The following is a 14,089-nucleotide window of genomic DNA, read 5'->3' as shown; positions in this document are numbered from 1 at the left end:
GATTACAGGCATGAGCCACCTTGCCCAGTCACAGAAACCATATTTTTAAAAAGTAAAACTGAACAGATGAAATTTTAGTAACATAATTTATGTAGTCCAGTGTGCCCAAAATATCATCATTTCAATGTGTCCTTGATATTTTAGAACGTATTCAAGAAGGCGGATTACATTCTTTTTCTTGTACGAAGTCCTTGGAATCGGTGTGGATGTCACACTACCATCTCTGCCTGGCCATGTTTCAAAAATTCAACAGCCACCTGTGGCCTTAAGGATTTATATTTTTATTTTATTCTTAAAATGAACATACTTAAAATATCAAAGAACATAAAAATGTATTCATACAAATGAAAGGATTTGTTCTGTAAAATTTGGATTCCATCAAAGGGTCGCACTTAAAGATCTACAGAGTGCCCCACCTCTGAATGGGAAGACTTGAGTGCCCCCTAGTGACAGACTCAATTAACTTCACCCCTCTTGGCAACTCGGTCCTCAAATGTAAATCAGATCATGGTGATGCTCCCTGCCTAGAACTCTCCATGGCTCCCTGCTGCTGCCAGGTCATGTTCACGCTCCTGGCTTTCAAGTCTTCTTTCTTTTTTGTGTGAGGAGCTGAAGGAATAAGGCTTCTCTCAATCTGAGTCCTGCCCAACTCCCACAAACAATTTCCATTCCTTGCCCCCAGCCACACCAGGCCATTCAGTCATTCACTCATCCATTGATTCAAGGAATGTTTGTTGAGTGCCTATGGGATGCTGTGACACGTGTGTGTCTTCTGAGAATCAGTGGTTCTCAGTCTTCTGGGTCTGACAGTGTGCATTCAGTTGACTTTATCCTCGGGCCTCAGTCTGACCCGGTCAAAGGCATCCTCAAGGTTTGTGGGGACAGGGTAGAAAGTGGCAAGTGCGGCCTCCGCCAACAGGGAGGGGACCAGCAGGAGAGAGGTGAGCCAGATAGATGTTAGATCACCAGATAAGTGGGTTCCGATGGCAGGGCTGGGTGTGGGTGGCAGGGTTCTCCCTTCTCCCATCAAGACTACTCCATGCCTAGCGCGGTGGTCCCAAGCCTTGCAGAACCCACCTGTGGCCACCCCCTGCATAGAGCCCTTGATAGCTCCCTAGTGCTCTGGCACATTGCTGAGTCCTTCACTATCTCTAGGAATTGGCTAGCCCTGGGGGGCAGGGGAGGCTGTCTATTGGGGTCAGCAGGGCTCTAGATGCCAAAACCCCAGGTTACAAAAATAAAAAGACGTTAATACAGAGACAGACGTGCACAGAAGGAAGACCATGAGAAGACACAGGGAGAAGATGGCAGTCTATGAGCCAAGGACCACCAGAGGCTACCAGAAGCTTCAAGAGAGGCCTGGAACAAATCTTCCCCCCATAACCCTCAGACAGAACCAACTCTGCCCTGCTGACACCTTGACCTCAGAGTCCCAGCCTGCAGGACGGTGCGACAGCAGGTTTCTCTTGTTGTCAGCCACCTAGTGTATTGCACGCTGCGACGGCAGCCCTAGGAAAGTGACAAAAAGCCTTTCTGGAGGCAGTTTTGTAATCATCACATACACATTTCTGTTCTTAGATTAAAATGAAACTGAATAATATTCCCACTGTATGGACAGGCCACGTTTGGGTGACCCACTCATCTGTTGAGGGACACGTGTGTTGTTTCCACGTTTTGGCTATTGTAAATAGCGCTGCAGAGAACACGGGTGCATGTGTCTAAGTCCCCGCACTGAATTATTTTGGGGAGATATAGACACACACCTAGGAGAGGAGTGGAACTGCTGGGTCGCACAGCGATTCTGTGTCTTTTTGAGGAACCACCACATTGTTTTCCGCAGTGGCGGCATCATTTCGTATTCCCACCAGCAAAGCACAGGGGATCCAGTTTCTCCACATCCTCGCCAACACTGCTATTTTCCGTTTTATTGGTAATTGCCATCCTAGGCGGTGTGAAGTGGCATCTCCTTGTCATCACAGCAAAGCGACAGAGCGAGACTCCGTCTCAAAAAACTAAATAAATAAATAAAATAAAAAGAGCAAGTACATTCCTAGCGGCCTTATTCACAATAGCCAGAAAGTGCAAACAGCCTAAATAGTATTCGGCCGTAAAAAGCACGAAGCCCAGATACGTGCTGCAACGTGGATGAACCTCAAAAACACGATGCTAAGTGAGAGACGCCAGATCTCACTTATACAAAACATCCAGGGTGGATGAATCCGCTGAGAACAGAAAGTAGATTGGTGGTTGCCAGGGGCTGGGTGATGAGGAATTGGGGGGCAGGCAACTGCTAAGGGGGACGGAGTTTTGTTCTGGGATGATGGAAATGTCTTGGAACTAGGTAGAGGTAGTGGTTGCACAACATCGCAAAACGTACTAAATGCCATTGAATGATGCACTTTAAAATGGTACGTTTCATGCTATGTGAATTTTAACTCAATAAAAGAAAACAGTAAAAAAAAAAATAAAGGTTGCCCTTTAGAGACACTGATTTAGTTTGCAAGTAAAATACATTTTTTTTTTTACAAAGAGGAGAAAAGAAAGACAAGTATGGAACAATGTATAAAGGTGCTAACATTTGTGTTTATTTTAAAAAAAGAATGTGTGTGTGTGTGTGTGTGTGTGTGTGTGTGTGTGTGTGTGTTAGACATAGACAGGACTCTTCGACTTTCTGCCTGGGGATTGAGGTACTGGCTCTGGGGGGCGGGTCTGGGGTGCCCCACGGGCAGGAGGAAGGTTTCCAGCTTGGTGGCCTAGGTTCGGATTTGCTTACGTGGCTCTGGTGGCTCCATGCCTCGGTTTCCCCATCTGTGTAATGGGATGATAGCAGAGCCTGCCTTGGGGTCTGTTGTGAATTTGCCAGCCTGACCTCCTTCTCAAGGCCTTCCCAGGTCCCCAGCCGCCCCACACCCCTGCAGCCTCACTCCCAGGCATCCAGCCAAACTCCTGGCCATGTGCTCAGTGCTCCCTAAGCCCAGCTGCTTCCTGTGCTCAGACAAAGAGGGCTCTGTCCCCAGGCCACCCCGGCCTGGGCAGGCCCAGCACCACCCCACGCAGCACAGACTGCAGGCATCTACCCGCCTCCACCCGCCCCCTCCGCCGCCATGTCTCCTTGTCGCCAGCTCCGGCCTGCCCTGTTTCCATCCCTTCCCCAAGCCGGTGCCAATGGACATCTGGGAGTCTCCTGGCCCCGGGCACCCACAGCTGAGTCCTGTCTACACGAGGAGGGCTCTGGGATGGTTCAGAAAGTCAGAGGGAAGGTGGGGCTGAACTGACTCGGAGTGACCTTAACGGGATGGCAGTGGCGGCGGGGGTGTATATGTATGTATGTGTGCGGCTCAGGGTGACATTAATGGTGTGACAATGTGACAGCAACAGGTGACAACGTAGCAGGAACTGGGAAGGATGGGAAGACAGTTTGACAGCAACAGGTGACATTGTAATTAAAATAAAAACCACTAGGGGTTGGTGTCATGTTGGCAGGCAGGCTGTGTTACAGTGACAAAAGACGATAAAGACATAATGTACCAATAAAGGGCCAGGTGACAGCAGGAGACAGTGTTGCAGTGAGGGACGACAACAATAGGACAGTCTGAGACTGTGGTTGACAACAGCGGGGAACTGGCTGACAGCATCGACGACAAGGTAAGAGCAATGCCGGACATTTGACATCTCTAAGGCCATCGGGGGATTTGACCCCCTCCCTGGATCTGGGGAATCTCCCCGTTCTGTGCAACGGATCTCACTCAGAACCTCAAGACACCAGGCAGGGCCTCTTGGGCCCCGTTTTGCCCAGGGTGGGTGACACCAGTGTCCAGCATCCAGGATCATCCAGCAGCATTGGAGCCTGGGGAGCTGGCAGGTCGCGGTTGGTGTCTTCATGGGGCCAGACCCAAGGGCAATGTGGGTCAACTGTGCTGCCTGCAGAACCCCTTTCTGGTGATGTCCGTTGTTTCTAGTGTTAAGAACTCTGATGCTCTGGGTAACAGTAGGACTGTTAATGGGCGACAAGGTCACAGCCACAAGGTGCAGGTGTAAAGATGACAGGAGATGGCATAATGTCCTGGGCAGCCAAGTAACCAGAACACAGAAAGCTGTCACGTGCACAGGTGACAATGAGACAGGGGCATGTGACAGGTGATTGTGGCATAGGAACTTGGTTATGATACAGTTTTGATGGGAGGGACCGTGTGACATGCTTTGTATTCATCACAGTCTTGGGTGGCACTGTGACACAGGGGGCAGGATTGAGAGCCTAAATGTCCCTTCATGACAGTGAGAAGTAACAAGGGGACAGTCAGGGTGACACTGTCCATGTGACCATATCAGAATGGGCAGCAGCATCACAGACCAGGTGTTTTTTGTTTTGTTTTGTTTTTGAGACAGAGTCTCGCTCTGTCACCCAGGCTAGAGTGCAGTGGCGTCATCATAGCTCACAGCAACCTCCAACTCCTGGGCTCAAGTGATCCTCCCGCCTCAGCTTCCGGAGTAGCTGGGACTACGGGCGTGAGCCACCACGCCGGGCCTGCCTCTTTCTCCTGAGCCTCCGAACTCCCATCCCCAGAGAGAGGGCTCCTTCCCTCCCACCCCTTCTAGGGTCTGTCCCTCTGGCTTAGGAGTGTCAGGGACTAGGTCTGGGGACCCACATTGGGAGACACTCGAGGGCTAGACCAAGACCTTCCCAGCTCGGATGCGGGGATGCTGGGCGGGAGTTGGGGACATCTCCATCTGTGAGGGCTTCTCTCTCTCTCCCTCCCCAATACTTCCACTCCACCCCCACTGCAATCCCTCCTCAGACACCCTCCCCAGACCTGGCAGTCTTTTCCTCACTCAACTGCTCCCAGGGACCCACCTCCCTGTGCTTAAAGTAATCTGATGGGCTCATGTGAGCCGGTAGACCACCAGGGACCAGTCTAGCAAAGATTACGGACCCCAGTCTAGCGGGTTTGAATTCCAGCTCCATCACCACCAAGAACTGTGAGGCTGGACAAGCTATGTAACCTGTATGTGCCCCAGTCCACTCATCTACAAAGTGGGGATTATGAGAGTATCTCCCTCACAGGCATTTCTGGTCATTAAGTGAGATAATGTGTATGAAACTCTTAGCCACAGGCCTGGCACACTATAAGCACCCCCAAAATACGGGCTCAGATTGTTATATGCTATTTACTTATTACATGCCAGAAGTGTGATGAGGGAAGCATGTTCAGCACCATCAGCTTTAGGAACTCAATAGGGTCAACTAACAATGTAGGGAGTAGGGAGGGGCTTTTTGAACTGGGCTTTGACGGATGTATAGGAGTTTTCTGGTGGGGTAGCTGTTGCTTGAGGCCCAACAAACAGCTTCTGACTGTTTGATCCCCATGTTAAGTAAGAATCACCTGTGGTGTCTATTCTCAAAGGTGGGAAAGTGGTGAGTAACCTAGAAATTTTTGCTTAGGGTATAGACTCTAGATAGTTCACTCACTGTTTTGCTTACAGTTTTAGGGGCCCACCGATCTCTGTCTATAATAGTTAAGAATCCAGGCTTCAGGGTTCAGGTCAGTTTCCAATGTCTCTGAATTCTCCTGGCCCCAGGGAGGGGGAGGCGGCTTGGGAGGACGACGGACGGCCACCCAGGTGAGTCCCGGGACTTCCCCACCCTGGCTGGCGCCCAGGCCTCCCCAATAGGAGCTCCACGTCAGGGTCACCTCCAGCTCCATCTCGAAACGAAAACACGGCCCAGGCAGCCCCAACCGGCGCCCCTCAGCCCGGAGCCCCCCGCCCGCCCTACCACCCCCTCCAGCCCCTCGGAGTTTCACCCGGAGCCCCAGGCCCTCCTCCCAGCCGCAGCCTCTCTCCCCGCCCCGGATCGGATCCGAGCCCCCCGCCCCCGCCCCGGGAGCGACGAGGTGCAAACGCGCCTTCCTCCACCCAGCTCCTCCCGCCCCGGGAACGCGGCGGGGTCGGCCTTGCTCGGCTTGGCGTTCCCGCCCCGGGCCCCCGGCGCCGCGGGAGCCGGCCCTGCAGCGGGGAGCCCCGCGCCAGCCTCCACGCGCGCCGCCTCGCAGGTAGGTGAGGACGCGGGGCGAGATCGGGGGCGCTGGGGGAGGCAGGGGAGGTGGGGGGGGCACCGGGGGAGGGGGAGGGGATTCCTTTGTCTGCAGACCGGCAGCCCCGGGCCCAGCCCCCTCCCCTCTCCGCCTTCCGAGTAGGGCGAGGGGACCCGGCGGGAGGGGCTCGGCCCGGGCGCGCGGTCCCGACCCGCAGGTGAGGGCGGAGCCAAGCGTGGTCGCGGCCCGGGGGCTTCTGCGTCCTCTAGTCCTGTCCGGTGGAGACCGTCGCAGCTTGCGGGCTCCGAGGGCGCCCCCTCCTCCTCGCTGGAGCCCGGGACTCGCCCCCCTCGCTCCCCGGCCCCCCGCTCCCCGCCCGTGCCGCGCGCGCCTTCCCGGCTCATTCATTCCACAGACTCCGGGGCGCGGCTCACCGAGGCAGACTGGGGGAGGAGGGGACCGGGTCCCGCCAGGCCGGAGACCTCGGCCCGAGGCAGGCCGGGGTGGCAGGGAGGGCTCGCGGGCCCCGAGGCTGCCTGGAGAGGGCGTCCTCGGAGCGCAGACTGGCCCCGACAACTTGGAAGCAAGAAGGGGGCGCTCCTTTCCAGCTGGAGTTGATAAGGGTCTCTCCCTTCTCTGGGAACCTCGGGGCACCCTGTCCAGCCCAGAGAGAGCCAAGCCCACGGCCGCACAGCGTCCTCCCAGCGCATTCCCCACCCGGGCCCTGGCGAGGGCTGGGGTGGCCAGCTGGTCCGGCTTCCACCCTCCAAACTGTGGCTGGTCATCTCTCCCACCGTCTCCTCCCATCCTTCCTGGCCCAGGGAGGAGCCACTCACCTTGGGGGGAGGGGGCGCCCTATAATCCTCCCCCCCCCACTTGGGCTTCAGCTCTGGCCCAGCCCCTCACTGATGGTGCCACAGTCTCAGTCTGCCCATCTGTGAAGTGGGCACAGGGGTGTGCCCCGCATTGGGAAGTCACAGAATGGCCAGCTGCCTCCCACAGACTTGCCACCGCCAGTCCCCGCACCCACTCCTCCCTCCCCATTCAGCCCTCCCAGCTGGATTCTGCGAGTCCCCTCGATGACCCCCACTTCCCCTGGCATTAGCCTCCCACTCTCTGTCTAGTCCAGACCCTGCCCCAGCCTCCGGACTTGCCTGTCTCCCCTGGGGCCCTGACAGCCCCTCCCACTCCATCTAACAAGCATTTCTGACCTTGTTCTCATTTAAAGCTTTTCAAGGGCTCTTCGTTGCCCTTGACCTACAAGTAGAAGCCCCATTACACAACTACGCCCCGCTCCTGCGACACCTGGCTGCACCTGGCCCTGTCTCCTCTCCCATCTGCGTTCCACGCCTTTCTTGCCTCTGTTTGTGGGGCACCCTGGGAGCTAGGTTCTGCCCTAGGACCTATCTCCTGGCTAACTCCATCTGTGAGACATCACACCTTCTCCTAGAAGCCTCCCCTGACTGTTCCGCTGCTCCCACCCTGGTCAGGGCTGGACGCACATCAGGGGTGGCGGTTCCTCTGGCACTCTCTGCTTCCCGTCCACAGCCTCCAAGGGAGACGTCATGACTCCGGAGGGTCTGTGTTTGGCAAGGAGAGGGCCCGGAGCCCTCACCTTGGCGCGGGGCCCCCTGGCTCAGCTCCTGCTGGTCTGGACAGCCCTGTCGTGTGTGGTGGGTGGCCAAGGCCGCTGGGACGGGGCGGTGGAGGCTGCAGGTCCCGGACGTGTGCGGAGGCGGGGCAGCGCGGGCATCTTGCAGGGGTGCGTGGTGCCCCAGATGGTTAAAGACCCCTAGGGTGTGGGCTGGGTTGTCCTGGGGTACCCAGGGGGTGTCCAGCCCAGCAGGGGCTCACCAGCCACTCGTGCTCTCCCCGAAGGCCTAATGTATGCGGCTCTCGCTTCCACGCCTACTGCTGCCCTGGCTGGAGGACGCTGCCCGGCGGGAGCCAGTGTGTCGTGCGTGAGTGCTGCTGTCTTATGGAGGTGGGGGGCGCAGGCTGGGCACTGGGGCTGCTCTCTCACCTGCTGCGAGTCCCCTCTGTTTACAAAGGGACTTGGCCAGCGGTCGCTCAGGCTGAACTGTCCGCAGGCTCTTGGACCACCCTGCCATGTTCATTTTCTTTGCCCTACAACCTCCCCTGGTCTGTCTCTTTCTGTCTGTCTGTCTGTCTGTCTGTCTCTCTTTCTCTGTACCGCCCATCTCTCTCTGTCTCTGTCTCTGGGATCTGACTCCACTCCCTAGGAGAGCTCCTCAGCCCCATCTGGGGCCCCCGTACCTCCAGCTTCTGTTCTCACAGCTCAGCTGTTCTGGCCCAAAGAGCATCTCTCTGTCCTGGTGGCTCTAGGAGAATCCCAGAGGAGGCCGGGCGCGGTGGCTCATACCTGTAATCCCAGCACTCTGGGAGGCCGAGGCAGGAGGATCCCTTGAGGTCAGGAGTTGGAGACCAGCCTGGGCAACAGAGAGAGACCCAGTCTCTACTGAAAAGTTTTCTTTTCGAATACGCTAAGCATAGTGGCACACACCTAGGTCCTCAGGAGGCTGAAGTGGGAGGATCGCGTGAGCCCAGGAGTTCAAATCTGCAGTGAGCCATGACCCGGCTACTGCACTCCAGCCTGGGCGACACAGTGAGACCCTGTCTCTAAAAAAAATTAAAAAATAAAAGTAATCATACCACCTGCCCAGCCTAGACTGAGAGCCGGGGGATGTTCCCTGCAAACGGGGATGGGGCTGCTATGAGCAGAGCCAGGGATGTGGACAACAGGTAGCAGCCGCCTCCGTGCTCCAGCCGGGCTGGGCACTGACAGAGTGGGGACGGCGCAGGGCTTGGTCCTGGCCTTGATGGCCGCCCGCTCTGCCCGTGCAGCCATCTGCAGGCACTCCTGCGGCCGGGGCTTCTGCTTCCAGCCCAACCTGTGCACCTGTGCGGACGGGACGCTGGCCCCCAGCTGCGGGGGGAGCAGAGGTGAGCAGCCTCTTGGGGGAGGGAGGAGAAGGTCACAGGCATTGGGATGTCACTAGGAGCCGGGGCTGGGCACACCTAGTCCTGACGCCTTCCGTGGGGCACTGTGGGCCGTCTCCACCTTATCCCTACTCCCCGTCCTCAGGGTCAGGGTGCAGTGTGAGCTGCATGAACGGCGGCAGCTGCCAGGGGGCGTCCTGTCTGTGTCAGAGGGGCTACACGGGCACCGTGTGCGGGCAGCGTGAGTACCCCCTGAGGGCACCCCCTTATGCACCTGAAGCCTGGGGTCCCAGAAAGTCAGTCTCTGTAGCCTCCTGCCAACTGCGAGCGGGTCCCTCTTCCTGGATCGGAGATGGGAGGGGACACACTCACTGTCACCGCTTCATCATTCAGTCTGGGCCAGATCGTGGGGACCTGGGTGAAGACAGGCTTACTCAGGACCCTGGCTCACTCTGTGGCTGGGGGCTCTCTGGGCCACTTTCCCGTCTCCATCCACAGCTGTCTGTGACTATGGCTGTCACAACGGGGGCCGCTGCATTGGGCCCAACCACTGCGCCTGTGTGTATGGCTTCATGGGGCCCCAGTGTGAGAAAGGTACCAAGTGGGCGATGGGGACAGGAGACTGGCCGGGAGGTGGGGAAGGGAGGGGTTTTGCTGGCGCCTCCCCCCCCCCCCCCCATCTAGGACATGGCTGGGCCCTGGGAGGGTCCAGCTGGCCTCCTTCCTGCTGCCGGGGCACTCTGAGGACATTTCCTTCATTTGCTCAGCCGTCCTCGGAAACATCTGCTCTTCCCTGGCTCTGAGTGGTTCTGGGAGGAAAGAGAGAGGGCGCCCCAGTCTAAGAGGCCGGGGGGAAGAAACCCAGAAACAGAAAATTCTAACCCGGGGGATTCAAGGCTCTGACAAGGGGTAGGGGTGCCCAGCCCCGGAGGATGTGAAGGGCAGAGAAACCGTCTCCTCCAGGGAAGAGGGGCAGGGAGGGCTTTCTGGAGGAAGGGACCCCTCCTCTGCATCTTGTAGGATAGGTAGGAGTGAACCCCACGTCTGGTCTGAAAATGGTGGGGGACGGTGGTCCCCCTGGAGGTGAGAGACCCCAAGCTCAGTGTTGGCCGAGGGACCTGCAGGCCTGGGGCTGAGGAGAGAGGGTGCCTGGTATTAAAGGACAGACAGAAAAAAACGGAGCCCACAGGGGACTGAGAACAAGAAAGGGAACAGGGGCGGGTGGTTTTGGGGGTGAGATTTTCAGATGTAGGAGGCATCGCTGTGCCTGACGGGGCTGAGCAGCAAAGACGGGCAGGGCCCCGGGACTGATGTCAGTGGCGGGAGGTGGTGGCGAGGGCCGGGTGCATCTGTGACCCAAGCCGGGGTGGAGAGAGGATGGCAATGAATCGGATGCTGGAGGGGCGGCTGGGGGGTGGGGGAGGGGGGCTGGGCTCCAGGGTGGGCTTTTGGAAACTTGACTTTGACAAGAAGGCAGAATTGGAATATGGGCTGTTGGAGGCGGGGCAAGTTCGGGGTGGCCGAGGGGGAGTGAAGGTCAGTGGGGAGGGGCGAGAGGAGAGTCCTAGGGTGGGTGGTGGACAGTGAAGGCCCCAGAGAGGGGCAGGGCTCAGAGCCAAGGTTCCTGGAACTGGATTTTGGCTTGGGGGAGTCAGGACAGCTGGGGGGTCTCTGTGAAGCCCCTCCTCCATATGAGGCCCGGAGAGGGGTGGCTTGGGCTTCTTCTGTGGGAGGGGCTGCCTTTGGTTGCGTGCCAGCCCCCTGATTGGAAACATCTGGAGGATGGAGCCAGGAAGTCACTTCAGGGCCCCTGCACAGCAGGGGTTAGGAGACCCGATGCGGCCACCTTCGGGCCAGGCCCTGGGGATTGGGGATGTGACACTGTGGGCCCAGAGCATTTTGGTAGATGGCAGGTCCCTCCCAAAATTTGGGAGATCTGGTGGGACCAGAGTGTGCTCAAGGATTAGATGGGCTCTCAGCTGAGCATACATGGGTCCTTGCCCCGGCCTGAAGGGAGGGTGGGCCTGGGGGGGGGCGGGGAGGTCTTGTTTAGACAGACCCTGAGCTTTCTGGGCTTGGAGGTCCTGGTCTCCCTTTTGTAGGTTGGTCAGGGAATGCTTTGAACAAAAAGGGTTTTGACGGGTACAGAGGAGTCTGTTAGGTAGTGAAGGGGAAGAAAGGTATTCTATCCAAGAAGGGGAGGTAAAGGCTTGTGGTCAGAGAAAAGCCTGGCATGTGGGTGCAGGGAGGCTGAGAAGGCGGTGGAGTTGCAGAGAGAGTTCTGGGGCAGGGACAGCCCATGGTCAGCTGTCACATCTCTCTGCCCTGCAGACTACCGGACGGGGCCCTGCTTTGGCCAAGTGGGCCCCGAGGGTTGCCAGCACCAGCTGACGGGCCTCGTGTGCACGAAGGCACTTTGCTGTGCCACCGTGGGCCGAGCCTGGGGCCTTCCATGTGAACTCTGCCCTGCACAGCCACACCCTTGCCGCCGGGGCTTCATCCCCAATATCCACACGGGGGCCTGCCAAGGTGAGCAGTGGAGCCAGGGATGGAGGTCCTGGGGAGCCTTGGGCTATGTTGGTTCCTCCCTCTGACGGGCCTCTCACTCCCTTAACTGGGCACCATCCTTGCAGATGTGGATGAGTGCCAGGCCGTCCCAGGCCTGTGCCAGGGGGGCAGCTGCGTCAACACGGTGGGCTCCTTCCTTTGCCGCTGCCCAGCTGGACGCCTGCTCAGCGACAGCGGTGCTACATGTGAAGGTCGGTGACCAGAAGGGGCACGACCTGGGACCTCCTCTGTGTTCTGGGCAGCCCAGCCTCCCCTGCAGGCAGCAGGGAGGCAGAGGGGTCGGTCTGGTGAGGGTTCCACCTCCGTCCCTGACTCCGTCTACGCAGATGTGGACGAGTGTCCCAGCGTGCCCGGCCTTTGCTCCGGGGGCGACTGTACCAACACAGTTGGGAGCTATGTGTGCACCTGTCCCCATAGTTTTGCCAGCAGCCTGGATGGCACCCCCTGCCTGGATGGTCTGGGACCCCAGGGGGCTGGAGGAGGTGAGGGTGGGTCCCCTCTGGCATCCGGGCTCTCTGCCCCTCAGCGTCAGTACGTTCATAGACCCCAGTCTGGGATCCCCTCCAGCCCCCCATCTCATGCTTTTTAGCTCTCTGGTCTCCTGTCTCAGGTCTCTGCGCTGTGTGCCTCCTCCTGGAAGCCCACCCACTTGCAACCCCCCACGCTCTGCCTGGCCGAGGGAGAACCCACCCTCTGGGCTCTCACGCCTTGTTTTGCTGTCTTGATGAACTGGTGGTCAGGCCTTAGCGGACAGGGGCTGCCCAGGAATTGGATGCCGGTGGTGGGGGCTGGGCAGAGTCCTGGTTTGGGAAGAGGGGAGGGAGCTTGGCAGTTCCCCAGCGTCACCTCTGGGCCCCTCAGGCTGGGTGTGTGGCAGGCAAGGCTGAGAATGTTGTGTTTGGAGAGTGTGCGGTGGCCAACTCCAAACTTTCTAGGTCTCCACCTCTGGGGGACTGTCATGGCCAGCGTGGGGGAGAGGGTGCCTTTGGGCACATCCCTCGGGCTGTGGGGGCTTTTCTCAGCTGCCTAACAGCAGAGGCTGGACTTGAACCAAGTCAAGTTGCCTCCCAATGTAGGCTTTGGAATCAGCTCCGAGTTCCAACTGTCGGCCGAGCTGCTTGCAGACTCTGGCCCTGGGCAAGTGACTTAAGCTCTCGGTGCCTCAGTTTCCTCATCTGTAAAATGGGAGATAATAGCCTTACCTAGCTCACAGAGTCGTGCTGAAGATTAAATAAGATACAACTTGCGGAGTGATTTGTGGAGGGCTGGTACACAGTGGGCGCTCAATACATGTTCACAGAGACAAGGACCGCGGTGAAGTTGAGGCTGTGAACACTTAGCTCATAGTGAGTGCTTAACGCAATGACGGCATCATTTTTGTTAAAATTGTTTTTTATTTAAATTTTTTTTTTTTTTTTTTTTTTATAAAATATAGGGTCTCACTCTGTCACCCAGGCTGGAGTGCCGTGGCATCATCATAGTTCACTGCAGGCTCCAACTCCTGGGCTCAAGTGATCCTCCTGCCTCAGCCTCCCAAGTAGCTAGAACTACCTGGCTAATTTTTTTATTTTTTATTTTTGGAGAGATGAGATCTCGCTATGTTGCCCAGGCTGGTCTCAAACTCCTGGCCTCAAGTAATCTTTCCGCCTCAGCATTCCGAATAGTTAGGGTTATAGGTGTGATCTACTGCACCCAGCTTCCTGTTAAAATTCTTATATTCTCTCTCTGTCTTCCCTACTTGATGGGCAGTTCTTGTCACTAGAGTTTGTTGTTGGTTTTTTTTTTTCTCCTACCTTGTGACTTCATTTTTATTTCAAAGTTTTTATGGGGGTGCAAACGTCTGGATTGCATCTATTGCACTTGCACCACCCGAGTCAGAGCTACAAGCGTGTCCCCCCCGTCCTCCCCCAACACACACACTTTCGCAGCTGTGTAACCTTGAATGAGTTTATTGACCTCTCCTCGTCTGGGCAGCCCCTTGGAGGAAAGAACCAGGACTCCCACATATGTATCTGGGGAGCCCCCAAGTGCATGGGACGGGGATGGGGAGGTGGAAACATTTGCGTATCTTCCCAGCTGCAGGCAGGTTTGGGGCAGCGGCCAGCAGCTCTCCCAGCTCGTGGGAGGGGTTTCCCAACTGTGAGTCACCGGCCAAGATATGTGGGTTTTTAAACCTAAAAATACGCTCTTCTCATCAGAGCCTGAGAAATCTGATCACTGTGTAAAGCTGTTGGACTCAAGGGCATGGTGGGAAGCAGAAGAGTGTCCGTGGCTCTCATACATGGGGAGCCTCTGCCTCATTCTCCCCGGGGCCCCTGAAATTCCCAGCCTTGTAGGTTTCCCTGTAATGCTCAAGGCCAGCAAGTGAGGACACACAGATATAGATCTTACTGTCCCTGTCTGACCTCCTACCAAGGAGGGTCTTCTTCAGTGTGGTTGAATACCTGCAGCGACCGGGATCTCACTACCAATACCAGGTTTGGATATGGGAACACTTGCTTGGAATGAGCCCAAATCTACCTCCGTGT

At 57.1% G+C, this 14,089-nt stretch overlaps 1 protein-coding gene across 1 annotated transcript in view; it reads left to right on the top strand.

Annotated features, from left to right (window-relative positions):
* The first annotated feature begins 7,597 nt into the window (after positions 1-7,597).
* The window catches only part of FBN3 (fibrillin 3), a 56,296-nt gene continuing 49,804 nt past the window's right edge, over positions 7,598-14,089 (top strand). Inside the window, exons 1-7 of the mRNA XM_045549513.1 lie at positions 7,598-7,794; positions 7,911-7,993; positions 8,898-8,996; positions 9,139-9,234; positions 9,492-9,587; positions 11,325-11,522; positions 11,627-11,752. Coding sequence (XP_045405469.1) covers positions 7,598-7,794; positions 7,911-7,993; positions 8,898-8,996; positions 9,139-9,234; positions 9,492-9,587; positions 11,325-11,522; positions 11,627-11,752 — 895 coding nt within the window. The remainder of the gene's footprint in view (positions 7,795-7,910; positions 7,994-8,897; positions 8,997-9,138; positions 9,235-9,491; positions 9,588-11,324; positions 11,523-11,626; positions 11,753-14,089) is intronic.

This window comes from Lemur catta, chromosome 1, assembly GCF_020740605.2.
Source record: "Lemur catta isolate mLemCat1 chromosome 1, mLemCat1.pri, whole genome shotgun sequence".
NCBI lineage: Eukaryota > Metazoa > Chordata > Mammalia > Primates > Lemuridae > Lemur > Lemur catta.
The sequence above is the reverse complement of the archived record's forward strand: the minus strand, read 5'-3'. Positions and strand labels throughout refer to the sequence as shown.